Genomic DNA, 23,090 nt, shown 5'->3' with positions numbered 1-23,090 from the left:
CTCATTACTGTAATCCACGAGAAGCTGTAGCCTTTACCTTGACTTCCCATCCCAGTAGTGCTTTGCCTTGGAACAGAATGGGCAGGTCTTGTAGGTGGAGGATCCCAACTTCTTGCAGATGGAGCCCTTTTCAGTGGAAGGGAACCCACCTGTGGAGCCACTTCTGTCAAGATTAATTGTATGTCTGCCATCCTCTGTGTCATAAATAACATCATTCTACTTGAGTAGGGTCACCATTTGTTAAATGGCCAAGTCTGGTTATTGTGTATAAATCTTTACCAAACAGGATCATGGTCATAAGCATGCTGGTTAGCCCAAAATGATAAAATTCTATCTTTACATGTCTTCAGTACAGTGCTCAGAGTTATTGAAAATCAGTTTGGATAACCGAGAAAGAACTGAAGCATATATACGTGCCAAAAATGTGCCAAAAAAACACAAAACAAAACACACACACACACACACACACACACACACACACACACAACCACACACACACACACACCGGAATTTGAATGCAGAGAAGCCAGATATAGTAAGTGAAAGAAGTTATTTTAAAGATACAAGAAAACCGTCTCAACTAGTCTTCAAATTAGTTTCATCTCAATAAAAGCTCTTTAAATGTGTGATGTCATAGTTAAAAATTAAGATATAAAAAGTCAAAACATGATGCATCACAAAAAAGTGTTATTTAACGAATGTTAGCATATAACTAGTAGCCCGGTGCATGAAATTTGTGAACTGGGGTATGGGGGAAAGGTGCCTCAGTCTGGCCTTCACCCTCTCCAATCTGAGACCCCTCAGGGAATGTCCAACTACCTGTTTGTGCCCAAACTTTTAACAGATAACAGCTCCATTGTTGTTTCTTTCTCATGCTTAAAACCATTGGAATTAGTAGGTATTCAAAGTGTGTCTACATCTTTGGGGGACACACTGTATATCTCTAGTTAGCGGTGAAAGAAACCAACAGCAGATTTGGAACCCCCAGGCAGGGAACCTTGCTCACTCCCCACATGTCTCCCACTTCACTTTCCACCTTCATGGCCAGCAGGAGAATCAATGTTTTCTCTCATTAATTCAGAAAAGCACATCCTGTCACCTGCTGCCTGGCAGGAGTGCGCTAAGCCCCAAGCAAGTGAGGCTCAGTCAGGACAGCCTTTGCTCATGGGTGCTGGCACCAAAAGTGCACATTCCTTCTCTACAGTCGCCCCAACTATCCCACTGTTCCACTTTGAGGACGGAATTCCTCTCCGCCTCTGGGTTCTTGATCTTGAACACTGATCTAAGGCACCTCAGCGAGGGCTGCCTGTGCCCACCAGGTGTGTCTGTCTGCACCTGCTCCTGCCTCAGCACCTGCATTAACCCCCCAGAGGTGATCCCTTAGCTGCACTGGCCTCCATGGGAACAGGGCATCAACACTCCGCCCTCTCACTGTGATCTCACAGGCGCCCACTCTAAGCAGCCAGAACATCCAGACACTCTTCAAAGGACGTGAGCGCATCAGAGGGGATGTGTGCACATCCTGTGGGGTGTTCGGCATGTGGGGTTGATAGAAGTGCGGTGGGGAGAGGTGGGGGGAACTTGTTCACACCTTGGTTTGCAACTGTTGCAGGCGCGGAAGGGTGACAGTGTGCTGGGGGATGTTCGCATGCCAGGGGGTATGTGCACACTGGAGGCCTCTGGCTTTGCAGATCCACAAACCCCCGTGGTGCGGCCAGGAGGACGTCAGTCTGGCCTGCCACGGTGGCTGTCCCTGCGATCCTGCACCTTCTGGGCCAGGAGGTGGATCTTGCGCAGCCACTCCTGGGCGCTGATGGCCTGCAGGCGCTACTTCAGCTCAGCCTGCATGCTCCACTTGGTGCGCTCACAGCTGTCACCACCACCATGTGGGAGTACAGGCTGCCCTCCTCCGGCCTGCCTCCCCTATCCAGAGGCTCTCTGCACTGCTCACCTGTCCAGAGTGACTGGGCCTGGGCGGAAGCCAAGCGTCCTGCCCTGCCTAACCCCTGTCGATCCGCCCCTGTCCAAGCTTCCTCCCCTCCCAGCAGGGTCACAGATCCCTGTCTTGGTCCCATGGACAGCCTCAAGCACTGCCCCTCGCCCGGCAAGGTCACAGATCCATGTCTTGGTCCCATGGGCAGCCTCAAGCACTGCCCCCTGCCCATCAGGGTCACAGATCCGTGTCTTGGTCCTGTGGACAGCCTCAAGCACTGCCCCCCACCCAGCAGGGTCACGGATCCGGGTCCCGGGACCGCAGACAGCCTCAAGTACTGCCCCCAGCCCGCCAGGACATGGATCCGGGTTCCAGACCGTGGAGAGCATCAAGTGCTCCCCGCTGCCCGACAGGTTATGAATTCGGGTCCGGACCACAGAAAGCCTCAAGCACTGCCCCCCGCCCGCCAGGTCACGGATCTGGGTCCTGGACTGCGGACAGCCTCAAGCACTGCCCCCGACCCAGCAGGGTCAAAGATCCGGGTCCCGGACCGCAGACAGCCTTGCCCACTGCCACTCGCCTTCAGCATGCAAATTAGCCGCCATCTTGTTGCTTCAGAGTGGGGGTCCCCACTAAGGTGCCTGGCCAGTCTGGGTGAGGGGATGATGGCTGTTTGCAGCTGGTCACAACCCCTTCAGGGGTGACGGGCAAGTGTGGCTGAGGGGATGATGGCTGTTTTCAGGCTGGTGGGCAACTGAGACTCCCAACCTCTCCTTTTTTTCTTATTCTGGGATTTATTTACCATCTATGGCTGTCACTGGAGCTGAGAGCCGGTTTTAGCTCTGAGGCTCGACTCCAGCTATGAGACCTCCGCTGCTGAAAGCAGGGATCTCGGTTTGTTTGGGTTCTATACTTGTAACACTGTTGCCATCTTGCTGGTTGAAGCCCGGCTGACTGAAAGCAGGTTTCTTGTGAATGTTTACCTTCTATATTTGCAACAATGTTTCTAAGAGTTGCAGCTCAGAGGCCGGCAGCAGCAGGCGGGGAACCTTGGCTTCCTCTGTCACTGGAGCAAGCAAGAATCCTGTTCACTTCAGTGCCTGGCTGCCGGCCACCATCTTGGTTGGCAGTTAATTTGCATATCTCCCTGATTAGCCAAAGGGAAGCGTTCGGGGCCACGGTCAATTTGCATCTTTCTCTGTTATTACATAGGATTCCTACAGTTCATTTATAAAATAATTCTTTGATCAGAATACTATACTCTATGTTAATAGTATTTAAAGGAAACATGTTGAATAATACATAATTAAAAATCACTGTTTTCATTTTTAAATAGAAAATAGGCTTATCTTCTAATTCTGTAATTTTTCCTGGAAAGAAGAACTATGAGCATCCTCATATGTGGCAAAATATGAACTGGCAAACTCTTCTCCAAATCACCTAGGTGGGAAAAACAGGAACATTCACCTTCATCTTGCACAAACTCTGCAAGAACACTTTAGGAAATTTTCCGTGAAATGTCACACACCTAATTATCACAAATGGACACTAAATCTTTGAAACTGGGAAAACGGGTTAATATGAAACCAACTTTTCCTGCTACAGATATATTGAAATGAATGTACCTTCCTTTCATAGTCAGTAAAATAAGTAAATAGATAATTAAAAGACAACTTCCCTGAAAATAGCTCATCAACATATTTATTCATGTTTCATATTCCTCATATACAAGAAAGAAAGAAAGAAAGAAAGAAAGAAAGAAAGAAAGAAAGAAAGAAAGAAAGAAAGAAAGAGAGAAAGAAAGAAAGGAGGATGAAATTGGAGAATCATTGGTTTTTAGCCTTTGCCTGAGTCAGAGACCACTTGGTGAATCTATTTAATACCATAGATATTTCTCTTATGTAGTTTCCAAATGGAAAGTTCTCTACACCAAACGTAGGTACAAGATCACCTTATCAAAATAATAATAGAGATTATTATTTTACACAGTACAGTGTTGCACATTCCTATAGTAAAAACGATTATTTCAAATCCAATTCTAAATAATGAAGAGTGTGTCCTTGAAGTTTATATAGTTAGACTAACTTTTATTTCAGTGGGTATTTTCCAAGGTGAACTGATGTCCTTTTTTCAGACGAAAGAACTGCACTTTCAGAACAAATTCTTAGTACTTCAATAAGTATGAATCTTCACTTTAAACCTACATAACTTCTTGTTCCCAAAGTGTAACATTCTAACATAAGATCAATACAATTGAATTCTTCAGAGAACTGTTGAAGTGACTAGAGGCAAACAGTAATGCAAAAATAGACTGAATTTAGCTTGAGGTTTAAATCCTATCCCTGTAAGGTCATTAGGAATGTTTCACACATTACATATTGCATTCATTATTATAAGTGCTATACCTCTTTAGCAATTACAAATCATATTGATCATCAGTATACATTCTCAATCAAATGAATGGTACCATTCCTTTTGCTTTGAAAGATATGGATGAAATTGAGGTGTATCTCTTCATTCAATGTTACCATTTTCACATCAATAATGATTTCATGCTCATATCTTTATTTTTAATTATTTAAAAACATTTGAGTTACTGACAGTTTCTGCACTTTTTATTGAATTTATAGGAGTTAATATGATCACATAGGCTTCAGGTACAGATACAGATACCTCATTTGTATATTGTATTATGTGTTTACCTAAGTCAGATCTCTTACCATCCACAGATTCTAAAACATTACCTAAGTGTTTTCCATCTGAGGGATGTGCTTTTGCTTCTCTTACTTCCTCCTCTTCCACTTCTCAGATTTCTTACATCACCTCTATTTCTTGATGGAAGTGGTGCCCTCTGTCCACACCCACTTTGAAAAGATGGTTTCTTGGTGTAGTCTACTTTAATTGTTATTCCATTCACAGACTAAAATGGGTACACATCATATCAACACTACATAACATTTAACCTGAACAAATAACTGTTTGAAACCTACCAATTACTGCAATCAAAATCAAGATCCACCTCAAATTCTTCCCCCAAACCAAGCATTTCCTTCATAAATGATAGAGTCCTTTTTCTTTGTAATTTTATGAAACACTTCATTATTAACAATATTCCATTGAGCTATTCAACACAGAACCATATATGTTGGTTAATAAAAGTCCTCCAAAGACCTCTAGTCATAAGGACTAAAATGTCTCACATTCCAGGAGAAAACACATACCTTCCATTGTTGTTTTTTAATGGGCTTATTCTTGGTTTTCTGGAGAGAGAGAAAGGGAGAGGGATAGAGAGATGGAAACATAGATGGAAGAGAAATATTTTGATCAGCTGCTTCCTTTAATGTCTCATACTGGCGAACCAGCCAGCACCCTAGGCATGTGTCCTGACCAGGAATAGGTGACGAGACATCTTGTTTCACAATTCTATCCTCAGCCATTGAGAAATACTGACTGGGCAATGTGGATTACTTTTTAGAATGTGTCTGTTACTTCACTTATGTTTTGACAACATCAATTTCATTATTTTTCAGTGCACCAGGCTTACATAAACTATTTATTTTTAAAACAATTATTCATTCAAAATGATTAGGTAATTTATTCCTTCTCTACCACATCTCAGAATTCTTACTTAAATTATTTCTTCAGTTAAAATGACAGAAAAAAAGTCCAGTATGACTGAAACTCTGTATTTACATAGTTATGATTTGTTTATCCATTCTATTTTTAATAAGCCCCTTACACAATCTTTAGTATTATGTAACTACACTGTTTTATGTTAAATATGGTTCTAAGAAAACAAGCCATCTTGCAGGGGAGAGCTGCTATGACTAGGAACCCAGCCTCACCTCCACCCAGATCAGCCTCAGACATCACCTGAGATCCTAGGGGCACTCTGGCCAAAGACCTTCTTATGGCAGCAGCAGACCCACAGACACCACGACTCCACGACTCCACCGCAACGGCCTCCTGTGAGTCTTGGAGTGCACAATTGAATTGCCGGTCCACTCTGCGGCCATTGACCCCTCGTGCCCTGGCACCTGGGTTCTGCAGTGATAGCTAAAATGGGGAGAAAAACAACCCCCAAAGGAGAAAAAAGGAGGACCTGCCAGAAGAGGAACTAATTAAATGGAGGCATACAATATGTTCAAAAAGGAATTCAGAATAAGGGTCATACAGTTCATGCACCAGATGCATGGGAAATCCACAACTTATGTAAGAATCAAGGAAAAATGAAAAAAATTGATAATAACTACAATGAAAAATACGATGGAAGGTTTCAAACAGTAGACTAGCAGGAGCAAAGGATTGAATCAGTGACTTAGGAGACAGGGCAGATTAACACACCCTGAACAACACCATTTGAACAGCAATTGGAGAGGAAAAATAGAAAGCCAGTGGATATCCTAAGGGAGATTGGGGACAACATGAAACAAAGTAATATATGTATAATAATGGTGTCAGAAGGTCAAGATGAGGAACAAGGATTAGGAAACATATTAGAAGAAATAATGACAAAAACTTCCTGATCTTGGGAAGAAAAAGTCACACAAGCACAGACAGTACCGAACAAGATGCACCCAATAAGACCTATACCAAGTCACATTGTAATTATAATGGCAAACAATAACCACACAAACAATTTTAAAGGCTGCAAGAGAGAGAGACAGAATTACCTACAAAGGCTCTCCTGTTAGATTATCAAATGATTTTCAAATGATTGTTAACAGAAACAAATCAGGCCAGAAGGGAATGAAAGGAAATATACAAAGTGATGCGAAACAAGGGAACAAATCCAAGAATACTTATCCAGCAAGGCTATCATTCAAAACTATAGGGGAATTCAGTGTCTTCACAGGAAAAAAAAATCTAAGGGAGTGTTTCACTACTAAGCCATCAATGCAAGAAATACTAAAGGGACTGTTTTAAAAAGAAGGAATAGAAGAGACAGAAGAAACACAGGCATAACGAAAAAAAGTGGCAACACATCAGGACCTATCAAAATAACCTTAAACCTAAATGGACGAAACACTCCATTCAAAAGATATAGGATGGCTAAAATTATAATAAAACAAACCCATATGTATGCTGTCTATGAGAGACCCACCTCAGAATAAGGGAATCACAGGGACTGAAAGTGGAAGGAGAGAAAATATTTTTCAGGCAAAGCGGGGGGCGGGGAGAAACTAGGGGAGCAATAATTATATTTGAAAAAATAAATCTCAAGAAGCCAAGATGGTGGTGGGCGTCCCAGGGCTTGTCCTGGAGCAAATGGAGTGAGCAGCTGAAACTAATAACACCCACCCTGAACTGGCGAAGTACACTCAGCTGGTGAGACAGTTTGCAGCCAGGAAGGGCCGAGTTCCTCTGTAAGGTAAAAACCAGGGATCTGGGCAGGAAAGTTTGACAGACCTCTGAGCCCACAGGTGCAGAGGGAGACCACGGGGCACACAGCCACGACTCTTGGGACAGGCACAGCCCCTGACTGTGGAAAGGACATCCAGGGGACTGTTGGTGCAGGGGGATTAGAGATCTGGTTTCCGTAATTACAGAGAACTGAGCCTAAAAGGGGCAGCCTGAAGCGCTGACTAGGCCATGCAGTGCTGGTAAGAGAGGAGCTTACAGAGACTCAGCCTTCCCCGTTTCTGTGGCTGGCATTTGTTGATTGTTTTCGCTGAACCCTGTTCAGAGGACATTTCGGATACAGACACTCACCGGTGCTGAAGAGGGGGAGCAGGTGCGGAGGAGTGGAATCTGGGGAGAGGCTGGGGAGAGAAGGGGGGGGGCAGGAGAAGTGGCAATAAATTGAGTGCTGAGTCACCCATGAGCACAGGACTTGGGCAGCCATTTTCTCCTGAGGTTATAATTCCTCCCTCCAGGCTCCAGGCAAGGAATACATCCACACCCAGATTCCACCCTGAATGAGGTGAAGGATTAAAATAATCTGATTAGTCCCTGGGAGTTAACAGGGTTTGGCCTATAGAATGGCTTTCTGTCCCAGCAATGACAACAACAGCAACAACAACAAAAAGCACAGACATTGCTGAAAACTGGGATCTTAAACCAGCCAAAGGAATGACATTTCAATTATTCATTTTTATGTATTATTATTTTGTTAGCTTTTTTCTTTTTTCTTTTTGCTTAGTTCCCCCCCCCCCCCCGCCCCCCCACTTTCTTTTTGTTTGTTCCTTTATTTCCTACTTTTTTTCACAGCATTTTTTCAACCAAGTGAGCAGCAGACACGTGAGCGGCGCACACTTGTCCCGGGAACATCAGCCCCATGTACAGCCTGCCTCGAGCCTAAGAGCAGCAGCCTCATGTGGCCTACCCCTGTCCAAGGTGCAGCAGCTGTGTGAGTGGCCTGCTTCCCTGTCCAAGGAGCCACAATCACGCAAGCAATCTGACCTGTCCAAGGAGGAGCAGCCTCACGAGCAGTCGTCCTACGACTGAGGAGCAGCAGCTCTGCGCAGCCTGCCCCCATCTGAGGAGCAGCAGCTGTGAACACCCTGCACTAGTCCAAGGAGCAGCAGCTGCACAAGCATCTTGCCCTTGTCCAAGCAGCAGCAGCCGCACAAGGACCCTGCCCAATCTGAGGAACAGAAGTTGTGTGAGCAGCCCACACCCATCTGAGGAGCAGCAGTTCTGTGAGCAGCCTAGCCTCATTCCAGGAGCTGCAGCAGCCCATCCCAGACTGAGAAGGAGCAGCTGAACGAGCAGACTGCCCACGTCCGAGGATCGGCAGCCCTGTGCAGCATGCACCAGTCTGAGGAGCAGAGCCAGAACAGCCTGCACCTGTCCAGTGAGCTGCAGATGGGAGGGTGGCACGTCCATGTCTGAGGAGGAGCAGCCACGCGTGCAGCTCACTGCTGTCCAAAGAGCAGCAGCCTCGCAAGCAGCCGACCCCCTCCTTAGGAGCAGCAGACTTGCAATCAACCTGTCCAAGTCCTAGGAGCAGTAGCCCCACAAAGAGTCCACCACATCAGAGGAACAACAGCAGCATGCAGCCAGCCCCCATCCAAGGATCAGCAGCCTCCTGATCACCACACCCTCTGTCTGAGGAAGAGCAGCTGTGTGTGAAGCCTCCCCCCACCAGCCAGAGGAGCCACCACAGCTGTGAACAGCACCCACCAGTGGAGCAGCTGAGAACAGAGGAGCAGCTGCTACCACAACCGCCCAAGGAGGAACCACAGCCCGAGGAGCCACTGCTACCCATGGAGCAGCCCCTGAATGACTCAACATCTAGATATGTTGGTGAGATCAAACATGGGTAGACAAAGAAACCCCCATAGGAAACAACAGGAGGAGTTGCCAAAATAGTAGCTAATTGAAACTGAGGCATGCAGCATGACAAAAAAAGAATTCAGATTAAGGGTCCTAGAATGCACAAACCAGATGGAGGAAAAAATCAACAACTTATTCAAGAATCAAAAAGAAACGGATGAAAAAAATCAATAAATTATGTAAGAACCAAGAAGAAATGAAGAGTGATATAGCTACAATTAAAAACACCATTGAAAGTTTCAACAGTAGACTAGGAGAAGCGGAGGACCGAAATAGCGAATTAGAAGACAGGGAATCAAAACACACCCAAATTGAACTACAATTGGTGAAAAAAAATTAAAAGACAGGAAGAGAGCCTAAGGGAGCTTTGGCTCACCGTGAAATGAAACAACGTACGAATAATACGGATGCCAGGACAACAGAAAGAGGAACAAGGGTTAGAAAACCTATTGGAAGATATAATGTCAGAAAACTTCCCCGAGATGGGGAAGTATAAAGTCACACAAGCACAGAGAGTCCCAATCAATGTGAACCCAAAACACCCACACCAAGACTCATCATAATCACCATTTCAAATGTTCGGGACAAAGAGAGAACCTTAAAGGCTGCAAAGGAGAGACGGAAAGTTACATACAAGGGATCTCCCATTAGATTATCAAATGATTTGTCAACAGAAACACATCAGGCCAGAAATGAATGGATGGAAATTTACAAAGTGATGCAAAGCAAAGGACTGAATCCAAGAATACTCTATCCAACAAGGCTATCATTCAAAATTGACGGTGAAATAAGGAGCTTCACAGACAGATAAAAGGCTAAGTGCGTTTATAACTACCAAGCCAGCAATGTAAGAAATGCTAAAAAGACTGGTATAAAAGAAAGAAAGAAAAAGCTAAGACAGAAAACAGGCAGAAAAAATAGAAATGGCTACAAACAAGTACCTTTCAATAATAACTTTAAATGTAAATTGAATAAATGCTCAATCAAAAGACATCAAGAGGCTGAATGGATAAAAAACCATGAACCACATGTTTGCTGTCTACAAAAGACCCACCTCAGAAAAGGGACTCACACAGACTGAAAGTAAAGGGATGGAAAAAGATCTTTCAGGCAAATGGAAATGAAAAAAAAAAAAAAAAAAACAAGCTGGGGTAACAATACTTATATCAGACAAAATAGATCTCAAAATGAAGGCCATAACAAGAGATAAGGAAGTCCAATTCATAATACTAAAGGATCAATACAAGAGGATATAACCCTGATAAACATAAATGCACCCAATGCAGGAGCACCCAAATACTTAAAAAAAAAATCTCCTGCAAGATATCAAGGGAAAGATCGACAACAATAAAATCATAGTAGGGGACTTTAATATGCCACTGACATCACTGGATAAATCCTCTAGACAAAAAATTGGCAAAGAAACAGCAATCCTAAATGACTCACTAGATCAGGTGGACTTAGGTGACATCTTCAGAACATTTCACCCCAAAGCCAAGGAATATACGTTCTTCTCAAGTGTTCATTTGACATTTTCAAATATAGAGCACATATTGGGTCACAAACAAAGTCTCCCCAAATTCAAGAAGATTGAAATCATACCAAGCATCTTCTCAGACCACGATGGCATAATGTTAGAAATAAACTACAATAAAAACAACCCAAAATTCTCAAACACCTGGAAGCTGAATAGCACATTATTAAATATTGATTGGTTTACCAATGAGATCAAAGAAGAAATTAAAAATATCCTGGGAATTAAGGACAATGAAAACACAACAATCAAAAACCTATGGGACACAATGGAAGCAGTTCCAAGAGGGAAGTTTATAGTTCTACAGTCCTATCTCAAAAAACAAGAAAAAATGGTAGTAAATCATGTAACTCTACATCTCAAAGGACTAGAAAGAGAGCAACAAGAAAAGGCCAGAGTGAGCAGAAGGAAGGAGATAATAAAGAGTAGAGCAGAAATAAATGACATAGAGACCAAAAAACAATACATAAAATCAATGAAACCAAGAGCTGGTTCTTTGAAAGGATAAACAAGATTGATGAACCTCTTGCCAGGCTCACCAAGAACCAAAGTGAGAGGACCCAAATAAAGAAAATCAGAAATGATAGGGGCAAAATGACAACAGACACCACAGAAATGCAAATGAATGTTAAAAAATATATAGAGAACTCTACTCCAACAAACTAGACAACCTGGAGGGAATGGACACGTTCCTAGAAAAATACAGCATTACAAAACTCAATCAGGAAGAATCTAAACATCTCAAAAGGCCAATAACTATGGAAGAAATTGAAGCAGTCATCAAAAAGCTTCCAGAACACAAAAGCCCAGGACCAGACAGCTTCACAGGGGAGTTTTACCAAACATTCAAGGAAGAACTAAAACCTACCCTGCTCAGACTATTCAAAAAAATTCAAGATTTAGGAACACTTCCAAACTCATTCTATGAAGCCAGCATCACCCTAATATAAAACCAGGTAAAGACAACACAATGAAAGAGAATTACAGGCCAATATCCCTCATGAATATAGATGCCAAAATCCTCAACAAAATGTTAGCAAAATATCAGATCCAGCAGTACATCAGAAAGATCATACAGCATGACCAAGTAGGATTTATCTCAGGGATGCAAGGATGGTACAATATTCGCAAATCAATAAATGTGATACATCCCATAAACAAATTGAAAGAAAAAAAAAACACATAGTCATATCAATTGATGCAGAAAAAGCATTTGACAAAAGCCAACACGCATTCTTGATAAAAACTCTCAGCAAGGTGGGAATAGAAGGATCATACCTCAACATAATAAAAACCATATATGACGAACCCACAGACAATATCATACTCAATCAACAAAAACTAACAGCATTTCCCCTAAGAACAGGAACAAGACAGGGATGCCCACTCTCACCACTCCTGTTCCACATAGGACTGGAAGTATTAGTCATTGCAATTAGAGAAGAAGATGAAATAAAAGGCATCAAAATTGGAAAAGAAGAAGTAAAACTGTCCTTATTCGCAGAAGACATGATATTATACATAAAAAACCCTAAAGTTTCCATCAAAAAACTATAAGACTTAATAAATGAATTTGGCAATGTAGCAGGATACAAAATTAATGCCAAGAAATCTATGGCATTTCTAAGCACCAATAGTGAACTTACAGAAAGGGAGACTAAAAAAACAATCCCATTTACCATCACACAAAAAAATTAATACCTAGGAATAAACTTAACTAAGGAGGTAAAAGACCTACTCAGAAAACTACAGGACGTTGAAAAATGAGATAGAGGAAGACATAAACAGGTGGAAGAACATACCGTGTTCCTGGATTGGTAGAATCAACATCATAAAAATGTCCATACTACTCAAAGCAATCTATAAATTCGATGCACTTCCCATTAAAATACCAACGGCATATTTCACAGACCTAGAATGAACTCTCCAAAAATTCATCTGGAATAAAAAAAGACCCCGGATACCTGCAGCGGTCCTGAGAAAGAACAAAGTAGGTGGGATCTCAATACCAGATATCATGCTGTATTACAAAGCCACTGTACTCAAAACTGCCTGGTACTGGCACAAGAACAGACATGTACATCAATGGAATAGAATAGAGAGCCCAGAAATCGGCCCAAACCAATTTGCTCAATTAATATTTGACAAAGGAGGCAAGAACATACAATGGAGTCAAGATAGTCTCTTCAAAAAACGGTGTTGGGAAAATTGGACAGATACATGCAAAAAATAAAACTAGACCACCAACTTACACCATACACAAAAATAAACTCAAAATGGAGAAAGGGCTTAAATGCATGACAGGAAACCATAAAAATACTAGACGAATCCAAAGGCAACAAAATCTCAGACATATGCCAAAGCAATTTCTTCACCAATACACCTCCTAGGGCATTTGAAACTAAAGAGAAAATAAACAAATGGGACACCATCAAAATTAAAAGCTACTGCACAGCAAAAGAAACCATCAACACAACAACAAGAAAGCCCACTGCATGGGAAAACATATTTGCCAATGGTATCATCGGTAAGGGTTTAATGTCCAAAATTCATAGGGAACTCATACAACTTAACAAAAGGAAGATGAACAATCCAATAAAGAAATGGGCAACGGACCTAAATAGATACTTTTCAAAAGAGGACATTCAGAAAGCCAAGAGACATATGAAAACATGCTCAGAGTCAGTAATCATCCGAGAGATGCAAATCAAAACATCAATGAGGTACCATCTCACACCTGTCAGAATGGCTATCATCAACAAATACACAAATGACAAGTGTTGGATAGGATATGGAGAAAAAGGAACCCTTCTGCACTGATGGTGGGAAAGCAGACTGGTGCAGACACTAAGGAAGACAGTATGGAGTTTCCTCAAAAAATAAAAATGGAACTCCCATTTGACCCCGTGATCCAACTTCTAATATATCCCAAGAAAACAGAAACACCAATTATAAAGGATATATGCACCCCTATGTTCATAGCAGCACAATTCACCATAGCTAAGATCTGGAAACAGCCTAAGTGCCCATCAGTAGATGAGTGGATTAGAAAACTGTGGTACATCTACATGATGGAATACTATGCTGCTGTAAAAAATAAGGAATTCTTGCCATTTGCAACAGCATGGATGGGACTGGAGAGCATTATGCTAATGAAATAAGCCAGTCAATGAAGGAAAAATGCCACATGATCTCACTCATTTATGGATAACAAGGACCATTATCAATTTATGAACACAAATAGATACAGAGGCAGAGCAGCCTGGAACAGACTGTCAAACTATAGGGGGAAGGCCAGTAAGGGTTGGGGGTTAGGAGGGGAGGGTTAAGAAATGAACCAAAGACTTGTATGCATGCATATAAGCATGACCAATGCACATAAGACACTGGGGGGTAGGGGAGGCCAGGGGATTGTCTAGGGCGGGAAAAAAAGGAGACATGTGTAATACTCTTTGTAATACTTTAAACAATAAAACAACTTAAAAATAAAAGAAAAAATAAATCTCAAAGTAAAGGTCATAAAAAAGAGATAAGACCAATTGCTATGAAGTGCTCTGACACCCAGGGGGTAGACTCGCAATGCAAGAGCTGCCCTTGGTGGTCAGTGAGTTCCCACAAGGGGAGCGCCACTCAGCCGGACTGGGCTGACGACTGGCAAGTGGAGCAGCAGTGGCAGGAACCTCTCCAACCTCCACAGCAGCGCTCAGAATGTTTGGCAACGTGATTAAGCCTAAGCCATCATTCGGACATCTCCTGAGGGCTCCCAGACTGCCAGAGGATGAGGGACTCTGCCAGGTGTACAAAGTTCATTCACTGGGCCTCTAGTATTACAAATAAACTACAATAAAATATAACAAAATCCAAATACTTGGAGGGTAAGTAGTCCTTTATTAAATAAATGCAGGCCCAGGGTATGAATTTTTGCAGGGAAGCAGTCCGGTCGACGTCCCCAGATGGGGGCACATGGGGCCAGGCTGGCAGGGATTAGTGACCATTAACACTTAACCAGAAGGCCATGCCTCCAATCTGGGTGTTAGCGCATATCGGAGGTGTGGCTGACAAGGGGGAAGGCCGTGGGTGGTTTGCTTATCAGCCCCGCCCCCCATAGGGAGTTGGGGGCAGATGGGAGGCCAGGCTGGTCTGGGATATGGCCTATTGGGGCCCAGATAAGGCTGGTTGGCTGCCGCAATGCAAGTCATAGCCACCAGCCATTCTGGTCATTCTGCCTTTCTGGTCACAGGGCTTTTATGTACAAAGATAGATGACTGGATTACCAAAGAGATTAAAGAAGAAATTAAATTCATCGTGGAAATAAATGACAATTAAAAATAAAACTCCAAAATCTATGGGACACACTGAAAGTAGTCCTTAGAGGGAACTTCATAGCATTACAGGCCTAACTCAAAGAACAAGAAAAACAGTTAACAAATTATCTAAGCCCCACAACTGAAAAAGTTAGAGAGAGCAACAAGCAAAGCCAAAACTGAGCAGCAGGAAGGAAATAATGAAGATCACAGCAGAAATAAATGACATAGAGACCAACAACCCCACAAAAGATTAATAAAGACATGAGCTATTTCTTTGAAAGGATAAACCAGATTGATTAAACTCTAGCTAGGCTCACCAACAGAACCCAAATAAACAAAATCATAAATGAACTAGGCAAAATAGCAAAAGACCCAACAGATAAAAAAGGATTGTAAATAATTACTATGGACAACTCTACTCCAACAAACTGATCAACCATGAAGAAATGGACATATTCCTAGAAAAATACAATCTTCCTAACGTCAATTAGGAAGAATAAAACATAGGACTAGCCCAATAACTACTCAGGAAATTCAAGCAGTCACACAAAAAAACTTGTAGCAAACAAAAGCCTGGGCTAGATAGTTTCACAGGGAGTAAAACCTTCTTCTCAGACTATTCCATAAAATTCAAAGGAAGTACCATTTCCAAACGCTTTCTATGAAGCCAGCATTACTCTAATCACAAAACCAGATAAAGAAAAGACAAAGAAAGAAAAATGTAGGCCAATATATCTCTGATGAACATAGATGTTACAATCCTCAACAAAACTCTTACAAATCGGATGCAACATGACATTGGCATGAGCATACACCATGACAAAGCGGATATATTCTCGGGAAGTAGGATGGGACAACATCCAGAAATCAATAAATGCGATGCATCACATAAACAAATTGAGAGATATTCATATCAATTGGTGCAGGAAAAGCATTTGACAAAATCCAACACCCAATTTTGAGAAAAACTCTAAGCAAACTGGCCGTAGAGGGATCATACCTCAACATAATATAGGCCTTATATGACAAACCTACAGACAACATCATACTCAATGGGCAAAAACTATTACTCTAAGAACAGGGACAAGACAGGGATGCCCACTCTCACCACTTCTGTTCGACAGAGTACTGGTAGTGCTAGCCAATGCAATCAGACAAGAAGAAGTCAAACAAGGCATGCTAAGTGGAAAAGAAGAAGTTAAACTGTCATTATTCGCAGATGGCATGGTACTGTCCACAAAAACTCCTAAAGACTCCATCAAAAAAACTAGGAGATTTAATGAATGAATTTGGCAATGTAGCAGGGTACAAAATTAACACCCAGAATTCTATGGCTTTTTGATACACCAATAATGAACTCACAGAAAGAGAAACTAAAAGTAAAAAAAAAAAATCCCATTTACCAGTGCAACAAAGAATTAAGATACCTGGGAATAAACTTAACTAAGGAGGTAAAAGACCTGTTCATGGGAAACTACAGGAAATTGAAAAAGTGATAGAGGAAGACTAAAGCAAATAGAAGAACATAGCATATTCATGGATTGGTATAAGCAACATCATTAAAATGTTCATACCACCCAAAGCAATCTACAGTGTTAATGTATTCCCCATTAAAATATCAATGGCATAGCCCAAAACCTAGGACAAAGATTCAAAAAATGCCTATGGAATGAAAAAAAAAAAAAATAGCCCCAAATAGTTCCAGCAATCTGGACAAAGAAGAGCAAAGTTGGAGGGATCACAACATCAGATATCAAGCTATATTACCAAGCGACCATTCTCAAAACTGCCTGTTACTGGCACTAAAACAGACATATAGCCCAATGGGACAGAACAGAGAACATAGAAGTCGACCCTAACCATAACGCCCAATTAATATTTGACAAAGGAGGCAAAAGCATAGAATGGAGTCATACAGTCTCTTCAATAATTGGTGTTGGAACCAGGGCGGTGGTCAAGCCCAGGCGGGGCGAGGCAGGTGGGGCGGGTTGGTGCTGGGCTGGGTGGGGCGGGGCGGGGCAGGGCTGCTGCACAGGGCTCTAGGACCCAGCTGGCGCCGGCCACGCCCTGAGGACTCCTGCCCTTCCAGCCACCAAGGTCTGGGGCCTCCAGGCTGATCCCCATGGAGGACCTTCCCCTGGACAGCTGCAAAGAGGAGGACACGGCGCCCGGCGCCAAGGGGTTGCCCGCACCCCAGGCGAGGGTGCACTTCCGTGTGACAAGCTTCATCATGGAGGCAGGTGTCAAGCTAGGGATGCAGTCCATTCCCGTCGCCACCGCCTGTGCCATTTACCACAAGTTCTTCTGCGAGATCAACGTGGACGCCTATGACCCCTACTTGGTCGCCATGTCTGCCCTTTACTTGGCTGGCAAAGTGGAAGAACAGCCCCTGCGAACCCGTGACATCATCAACGTGTCCAACAGGTACTTCCACCCGGGCAGCGAGCCCTTGGAGCTGGACTCCGGGTTCTGGGTGATCCGGGACAGCATTGCGCAGTGCGAGCTCCTTGTGCTGCGGGTACTGCGCTTCCAAGTCTCCTTTGAGCACCCACACAGGTACCTGCTCCACTACCTGATTTCTCTCAAGAACTGGCTGACTCCTTACAGCTGGCAACGGACCCCCATCTCCGTCACTGCCTGGGCCCTGCTGCGGGACAGCTACCGCGGGGGGCTGTGCCTCTGGTTCCAGGCTCAGCACATAGCGCTGGCGGTGCTCCACCTGCCCCTGCAGGTCTATGGGGTCGAGGTGCCCGCCGAAGCCGAGGCCGAGAAGCCTTGGTGGCAGGTGTTTAGTGACGACCTGTCCAAGCCAATCATTGATGACATTGTGTCTGATCTCAGTGGGATTTATACCATGGATACAGAGATGCCCTAAGGCCCTGGCCCAGGCCTGTCCAAAGAGATGCCTGGGACGCTCATCTGCCAGCAGAAGGCGCCACCACATCGCCGTGAGGGCAGGTCCCCAGAGCGCTGGCTGCGAGGACTGGTTTTGTGCTGCTGGAGATGGGCCTCTGAAGGCGATGACATGCTGCCACGTTGATTCTCAGGCTTTGACTGACCCGGCAGCCATGGTCCAGAGGGCGATGGGAGCTGCACCTCCTGCGGGCAGGACCTTGCTGCGGGCGGCTCTGAGGTGTCCTGGTCTGCTTTTGTGCTTTGAAAGGACGCAGACTGCAGCGGAGCTTTGGGATCAGCGGAAGGAAAATCAAAGAACGGATGGGACTGTACCCCACGGGATTTTTTTAAAGGCCAGATTTAGAGAAAGTATGAATGATTTAACATGGAGGAAATTTTAGTTTGCTTAATGAGAGATATTACAAAGCCAAAATAAACATATAATAATAATTGGTGTTGGATAAATAGCACAGATACATGCAAAAAAATTAATCTAGACCACCAACTTACACCATACACAAATATAAACTGGAAATGAATAAAGGACTTAACGGTGAGTGGGTAACCATGAAAATCTTAGGAGAATACATAGGCAGCAAAATATCAGGCATATGTCCCTGCAATATCTTTACTGAAACAGCTCCTAGGGCAATGAAAACTGAGGAGAAAATAAACAAATGGTACTACGTCAAATCAAAAAGCTTCTGCAGAGAAGAAGAAGCCAACAGATATAACAACAACAACAAAACAAGGAAGTCCCCTGCCAGGGAGAAGATATGTGCCTATGTTATATCCGATAAGGACCTATTCTCCAAAATTTATACTGAACTCATCCAATTAAACAAAAGGAAGATCAACATTCCAATAAAAAAAAATGGGCATAGGACTAAGACACTTTTTGAAAGTGGACATACAGAAAGCCAAGAGACACATGAAAACATGCTCAAAACCAGTAATCATCCCAGACATGCAAATCAAAAGGACAATGAGATACCATCTCACACTGGTCAGAATGGCTATCATCAACAATTCAACAAACAACAAGAGCTGGAGAGGATGGGGTGTCAAAGGAAGCCTCTTGCATGACTGGTGGGAATGCATTATGGTATAGCAACTATGCAGAACACTATGGAGTTTCCTCAAAAACTTTAAAAAACGTAGCTCCCATTTTAACTGTAATCCCACTACTAGGAACATATCTCAAGAAATGACAAACACCCATCGGAAAGGGCATGTGCACCCACATATTTACAGCAGCACAATATACAATAGCTAATATTTGGAAAAAACCTAAGTGACCATCAGCAGATAAATGGATTAAAATCTGTGGCACATACCCACATAGGAAAAATACACGGCTGTAAAAAATAAAGAACTTTTACCATTCCCAAAAGCATGGAAGGACATGTAGAGCATTTTGCTAAGCAAAACCAGCTGGAGAAAGATAAATACCACATGATCTCACTCAATTGTGGAACACATTGAACAACATAAACTATTCAACAAAAATAGATCCAGAGACAGAAAAGCATGGGATTGACTGTCAAACCTCAGAGGGAAGGAAGGACTAGGGGGTAAGAGATCAACCAAAGGATTTATATGCAGGCATATCAGCATAGCCATGGACATAGACACTGGGGAGGAGGGGGAGGGCATGTGCTGGGGTGCAGGTGCACAATGGGGAAAAGGAGACATATGTAATACTATATGTAATCCTCTAAACAATAAAGTATTTTTAAAAAATGTGTTCCTAGAATTATACCTTCTAAATATAGTAATTTGATTAACATACATACCTAAATTCCCCAATCTCCCAATAACTTCATGATGGTTGATCTTTTAGCTAAATCAACATGGCATGTGTAAACATAGCTCAGGTCATTGTAATTCCTCCACACAAAACTCTTTGGATGTCTGGACCTATTTCTCTTAACAAATCTGCAGTCACACATTCCACCAAGATGTTTGGCACTGATGGGCAGCGACACAAACCAAACAGCCACTAGACACAGTTGCCACTTAAGGAATCACTTGAGCTTTCTAGTCCAAAATGTTTTCCACAGATTGAGTCTTTAATGTACTTTCCACACCCTGGCCTCCTTCCGCACATCTGAGATTCAGCAAACATCCCTTGATCCCCTTAATTTTATGAATAAAAACACTATCTCCTGCCAATACAACTTCTAAAAATAATTACCTCCTATATTTTTCCTCTTATCATTTTGTGCATGATTGTACTTATTTACATTTCCTTGCATGCTTGTTATTTTGACCATAGAAAATAAGTGCCCAATAAGAATCATGGTGTAGGCTACAAAACATTACTTGAAAGAAGACACCTAGCAATAATATCTACAGAAACTACATTTTCTTCTGGTTAGAAACTAGGGAAACAACATCAACTAGTCTTCATAAATCAAATAAATGGACTTCTGAACTCAAGAAAAATCATGAGACTAATCCAACTCTTGGCTGTCCACAAACCCTAAAAGATAAGGGTAAAGGAAAAGGGTCAATATGTACTGACCCCCATCAATGTACCATAAAACAGGCTCTCCAAATAAAGGACAGGGACATAAGTGAGTTATGTACTAAAAGTCATTGAAGATCAACAACTTAATATATGACATCATGAGTATACACACAAATTAACTTAAACATAAATCAAAAGTGTAGACAAAGCACAAACTTAGTTATTGATGTAGAAATCTGCATATGTTACCTTGTCCCAGGAGAGTGATTCTAAATAAATCCAAAAGAACGTGGCTTAAAATAATGGTATGAGATATTGGAAATATATGAAAATATAACAGAACCAAAGAAAATATGTACCCCAAAAGAGGCCCGAATGGTGTGACTTTCACGGTAATATTAAGGAATACTTGTGCAACGAGCACAGACACCTTTGAAGGATATGGGACACACTTACATTGGCTAGACTTTAAGATTACAGAGAAATAATACTATTTCCTTCACTAGTACATTCAAGACCCAATAAAAGGAACTCTTATCCACTACTTTAATATAAATCAGGATATATACATTTTACAAAAATCAGTCTTGTTGCACGATTCAAAAATAATTAACCAGAGAAAAGTTAGGGAAGGAAAGGTCAATTAATTATGGCACACCCAATCTCCTAACTCACATCAGTTCCTGTCTTCAAGAAGTAAATACACAGCCCACCTGCTGTGACTCTGTGTGGTTGACCATCCGGTTGTGAGCCTGGAGGTCCCGGTCCCATTCCTGGTCAAAGAACAAGCCCAAGTACTTGCTCAATCACCAGTGGGGGACAGGGAGATGCAGCCGATCAATGATTCTCTCTCATCATTCATGTTTTTGTTTCTCTCTCCCTCTCCCTTGCTCTATGAAATCAATACAAATACTTTTTTGAAAAGGTATACCAACTTGAGGGTAAAGGGACTATGCATACCATATTTTCAAGACCTTTTTTTATGCTATGGAAATGTTTGCATCAATTGCATTAGCTTCTTACCAACAGTGACCTGATTTCTGCTCTCACTATATGTCAGGGGTGGGCAGGCTGTTCTAAGTTAGGAAGTGCTTTGAAGGCTTTAAGCCCGATTCCATTTGTATTCATATACTAAAGTAACTTAGGTTAATGTACTATTTTGCGACACAAAAACGGACATTTCAACATCCTTGCAACCCCATAGTCCAGCAGGTTTGTAAAAAAAATAATAATAATAATAATGATGGCTAAATAAACAAGGCTCATATGGCATTATCAAAGTTTAAAAACAAGAAGAAGCAAACCTGCAAATACTATTACTTGAACCACAGTGCCAGAATTATATTAAAAGACTTACTTTTTTAAAAAATATATTTTATTGATTTTTTTTTTTTAAAGAGAGGATGGGAGAGTGATAGCTAGTTAGAAACATCGATCGGCTGCCTCCTGCCCACCACCCAACTGCGGGTGTGCCTGCAACCAAGGTACAAGTCCTTGACCAGAATTGACCCAGGGACCTTTCAGTCTGCAGGCTGATGCTCTACCCACTGAACCAAACTGGTTAGGGCAAAAGACTTACTTTTTCATTCATTTCTTTGGCAGCATCTGTCACATCTTCAGAATTCTCTCTGGACTAGTTTCTGGCGCCCTCCTTTATAAAGAGTACTGGAATTTAGAATTTTACATGCCACATGTCACATAAAATTTAACCTCTTAGAGATATTTCAATTTCTCTAAGTTTTGAAAAATTCTCACAGAGACTCTTAATCCTATACAATAAAAGGGTAATATGCAAATTGACAGGACAGTGGAATGACCAGTCACTATGAAACACGATGACCACAAGAGGGCAGACACTCAATGCAGGAGCTTCCCCCTGGTAGTCAGTGTGCTCCCACAGAGGGAGCACCACTCAGTGAAAAACCAAGCTCTCACCTGGCGAGCACAGCAGTGGGGGAAGGAGCCTCTCCGGCCTCCATGGCAGTGGTAATGCTATCCAACTAAGGCCTCAGTCTGGGGCAGGGAGGGGCCTTGCAGGTTGAATATGAAACATGACCATCATGCCTGCAGGAGGGATGGGCAAGGAGCAAAGGAATAGGAGACGGGTAGGGGAAAGCTGGGGGCCTCTTTGTTATAGCAGAAGCAGTGAGCAGATCTCCCTTACTAATGTCAACACCACCACTCTGAAAACTAAAACTGGGGCTCTGTACCATCAGGACCTCCTCAGGCAGGAAGCTGGGTCACCAGCCTCTTTCAAGCCCCCTACAAAATCTTTACCTGTGTTGTGGCCCTGCAGCCTCTCAATCTCTTCTACCCTTAGACATTGGTGCATTGGGATTTTCAGTCACTTTTAGGCACCTGGAGAATATTCTCAATGTTGGTTTTATTATATTTAAGGGGCATGATGTATCTGTGTGTTTTGTTGTTGCTAATCCACTTTAGAGGACCTTTTCCCACTGTTGACCATTTTCAACAGAAAGCATGGAAGGGGAGGTGGGAGGGAGGGATGAAGGGAGGGAAGGAAGGAGGTGGGAGGGACGGGGAGAGAGAGAGAGAGGGAGAGAGAGAGAGAGAGAGAGAGAGAGAGAGAGAGAGAGAGAGAGAGAGAGAGAGAGAGAGAGAAGGAACATCCATTGGTTAACTACAAGCCAGGAACATGCCCTTGACCTG

At 42.7% G+C, this 23,090-nt stretch overlaps 1 protein-coding gene across 1 annotated transcript; it reads left to right on the top strand.

The window, feature by feature from the left end:
* The first annotated feature begins 17,174 nt into the window (after positions 1–17,174).
* LOC139000626 (cyclin-Q-like) lies at positions 17,175–17,927 on the top strand. The gene has a single exon (XM_070402767.1). It carries the CDS (start codon positions 17,175–17,177, stop codon positions 17,925–17,927), a length of 753 nt encoding a protein of 250 aa, XP_070258868.1.
* Positions 17,928–23,090: the final 5,163 nt, after the last annotated feature.

This window comes from Myotis yumanensis, unplaced genomic scaffold (genome assembly GCF_028538775.1).
Source record: "Myotis yumanensis isolate MYYU_CA2020_CCGP unplaced genomic scaffold, mMyoYum1.0.hap1 SCAF_24, whole genome shotgun sequence".
NCBI lineage: Eukaryota > Metazoa > Chordata > Mammalia > Chiroptera > Vespertilionidae > Myotis > Myotis yumanensis.
This window is presented reverse-complemented; position numbering and strand designations above follow the sequence as displayed.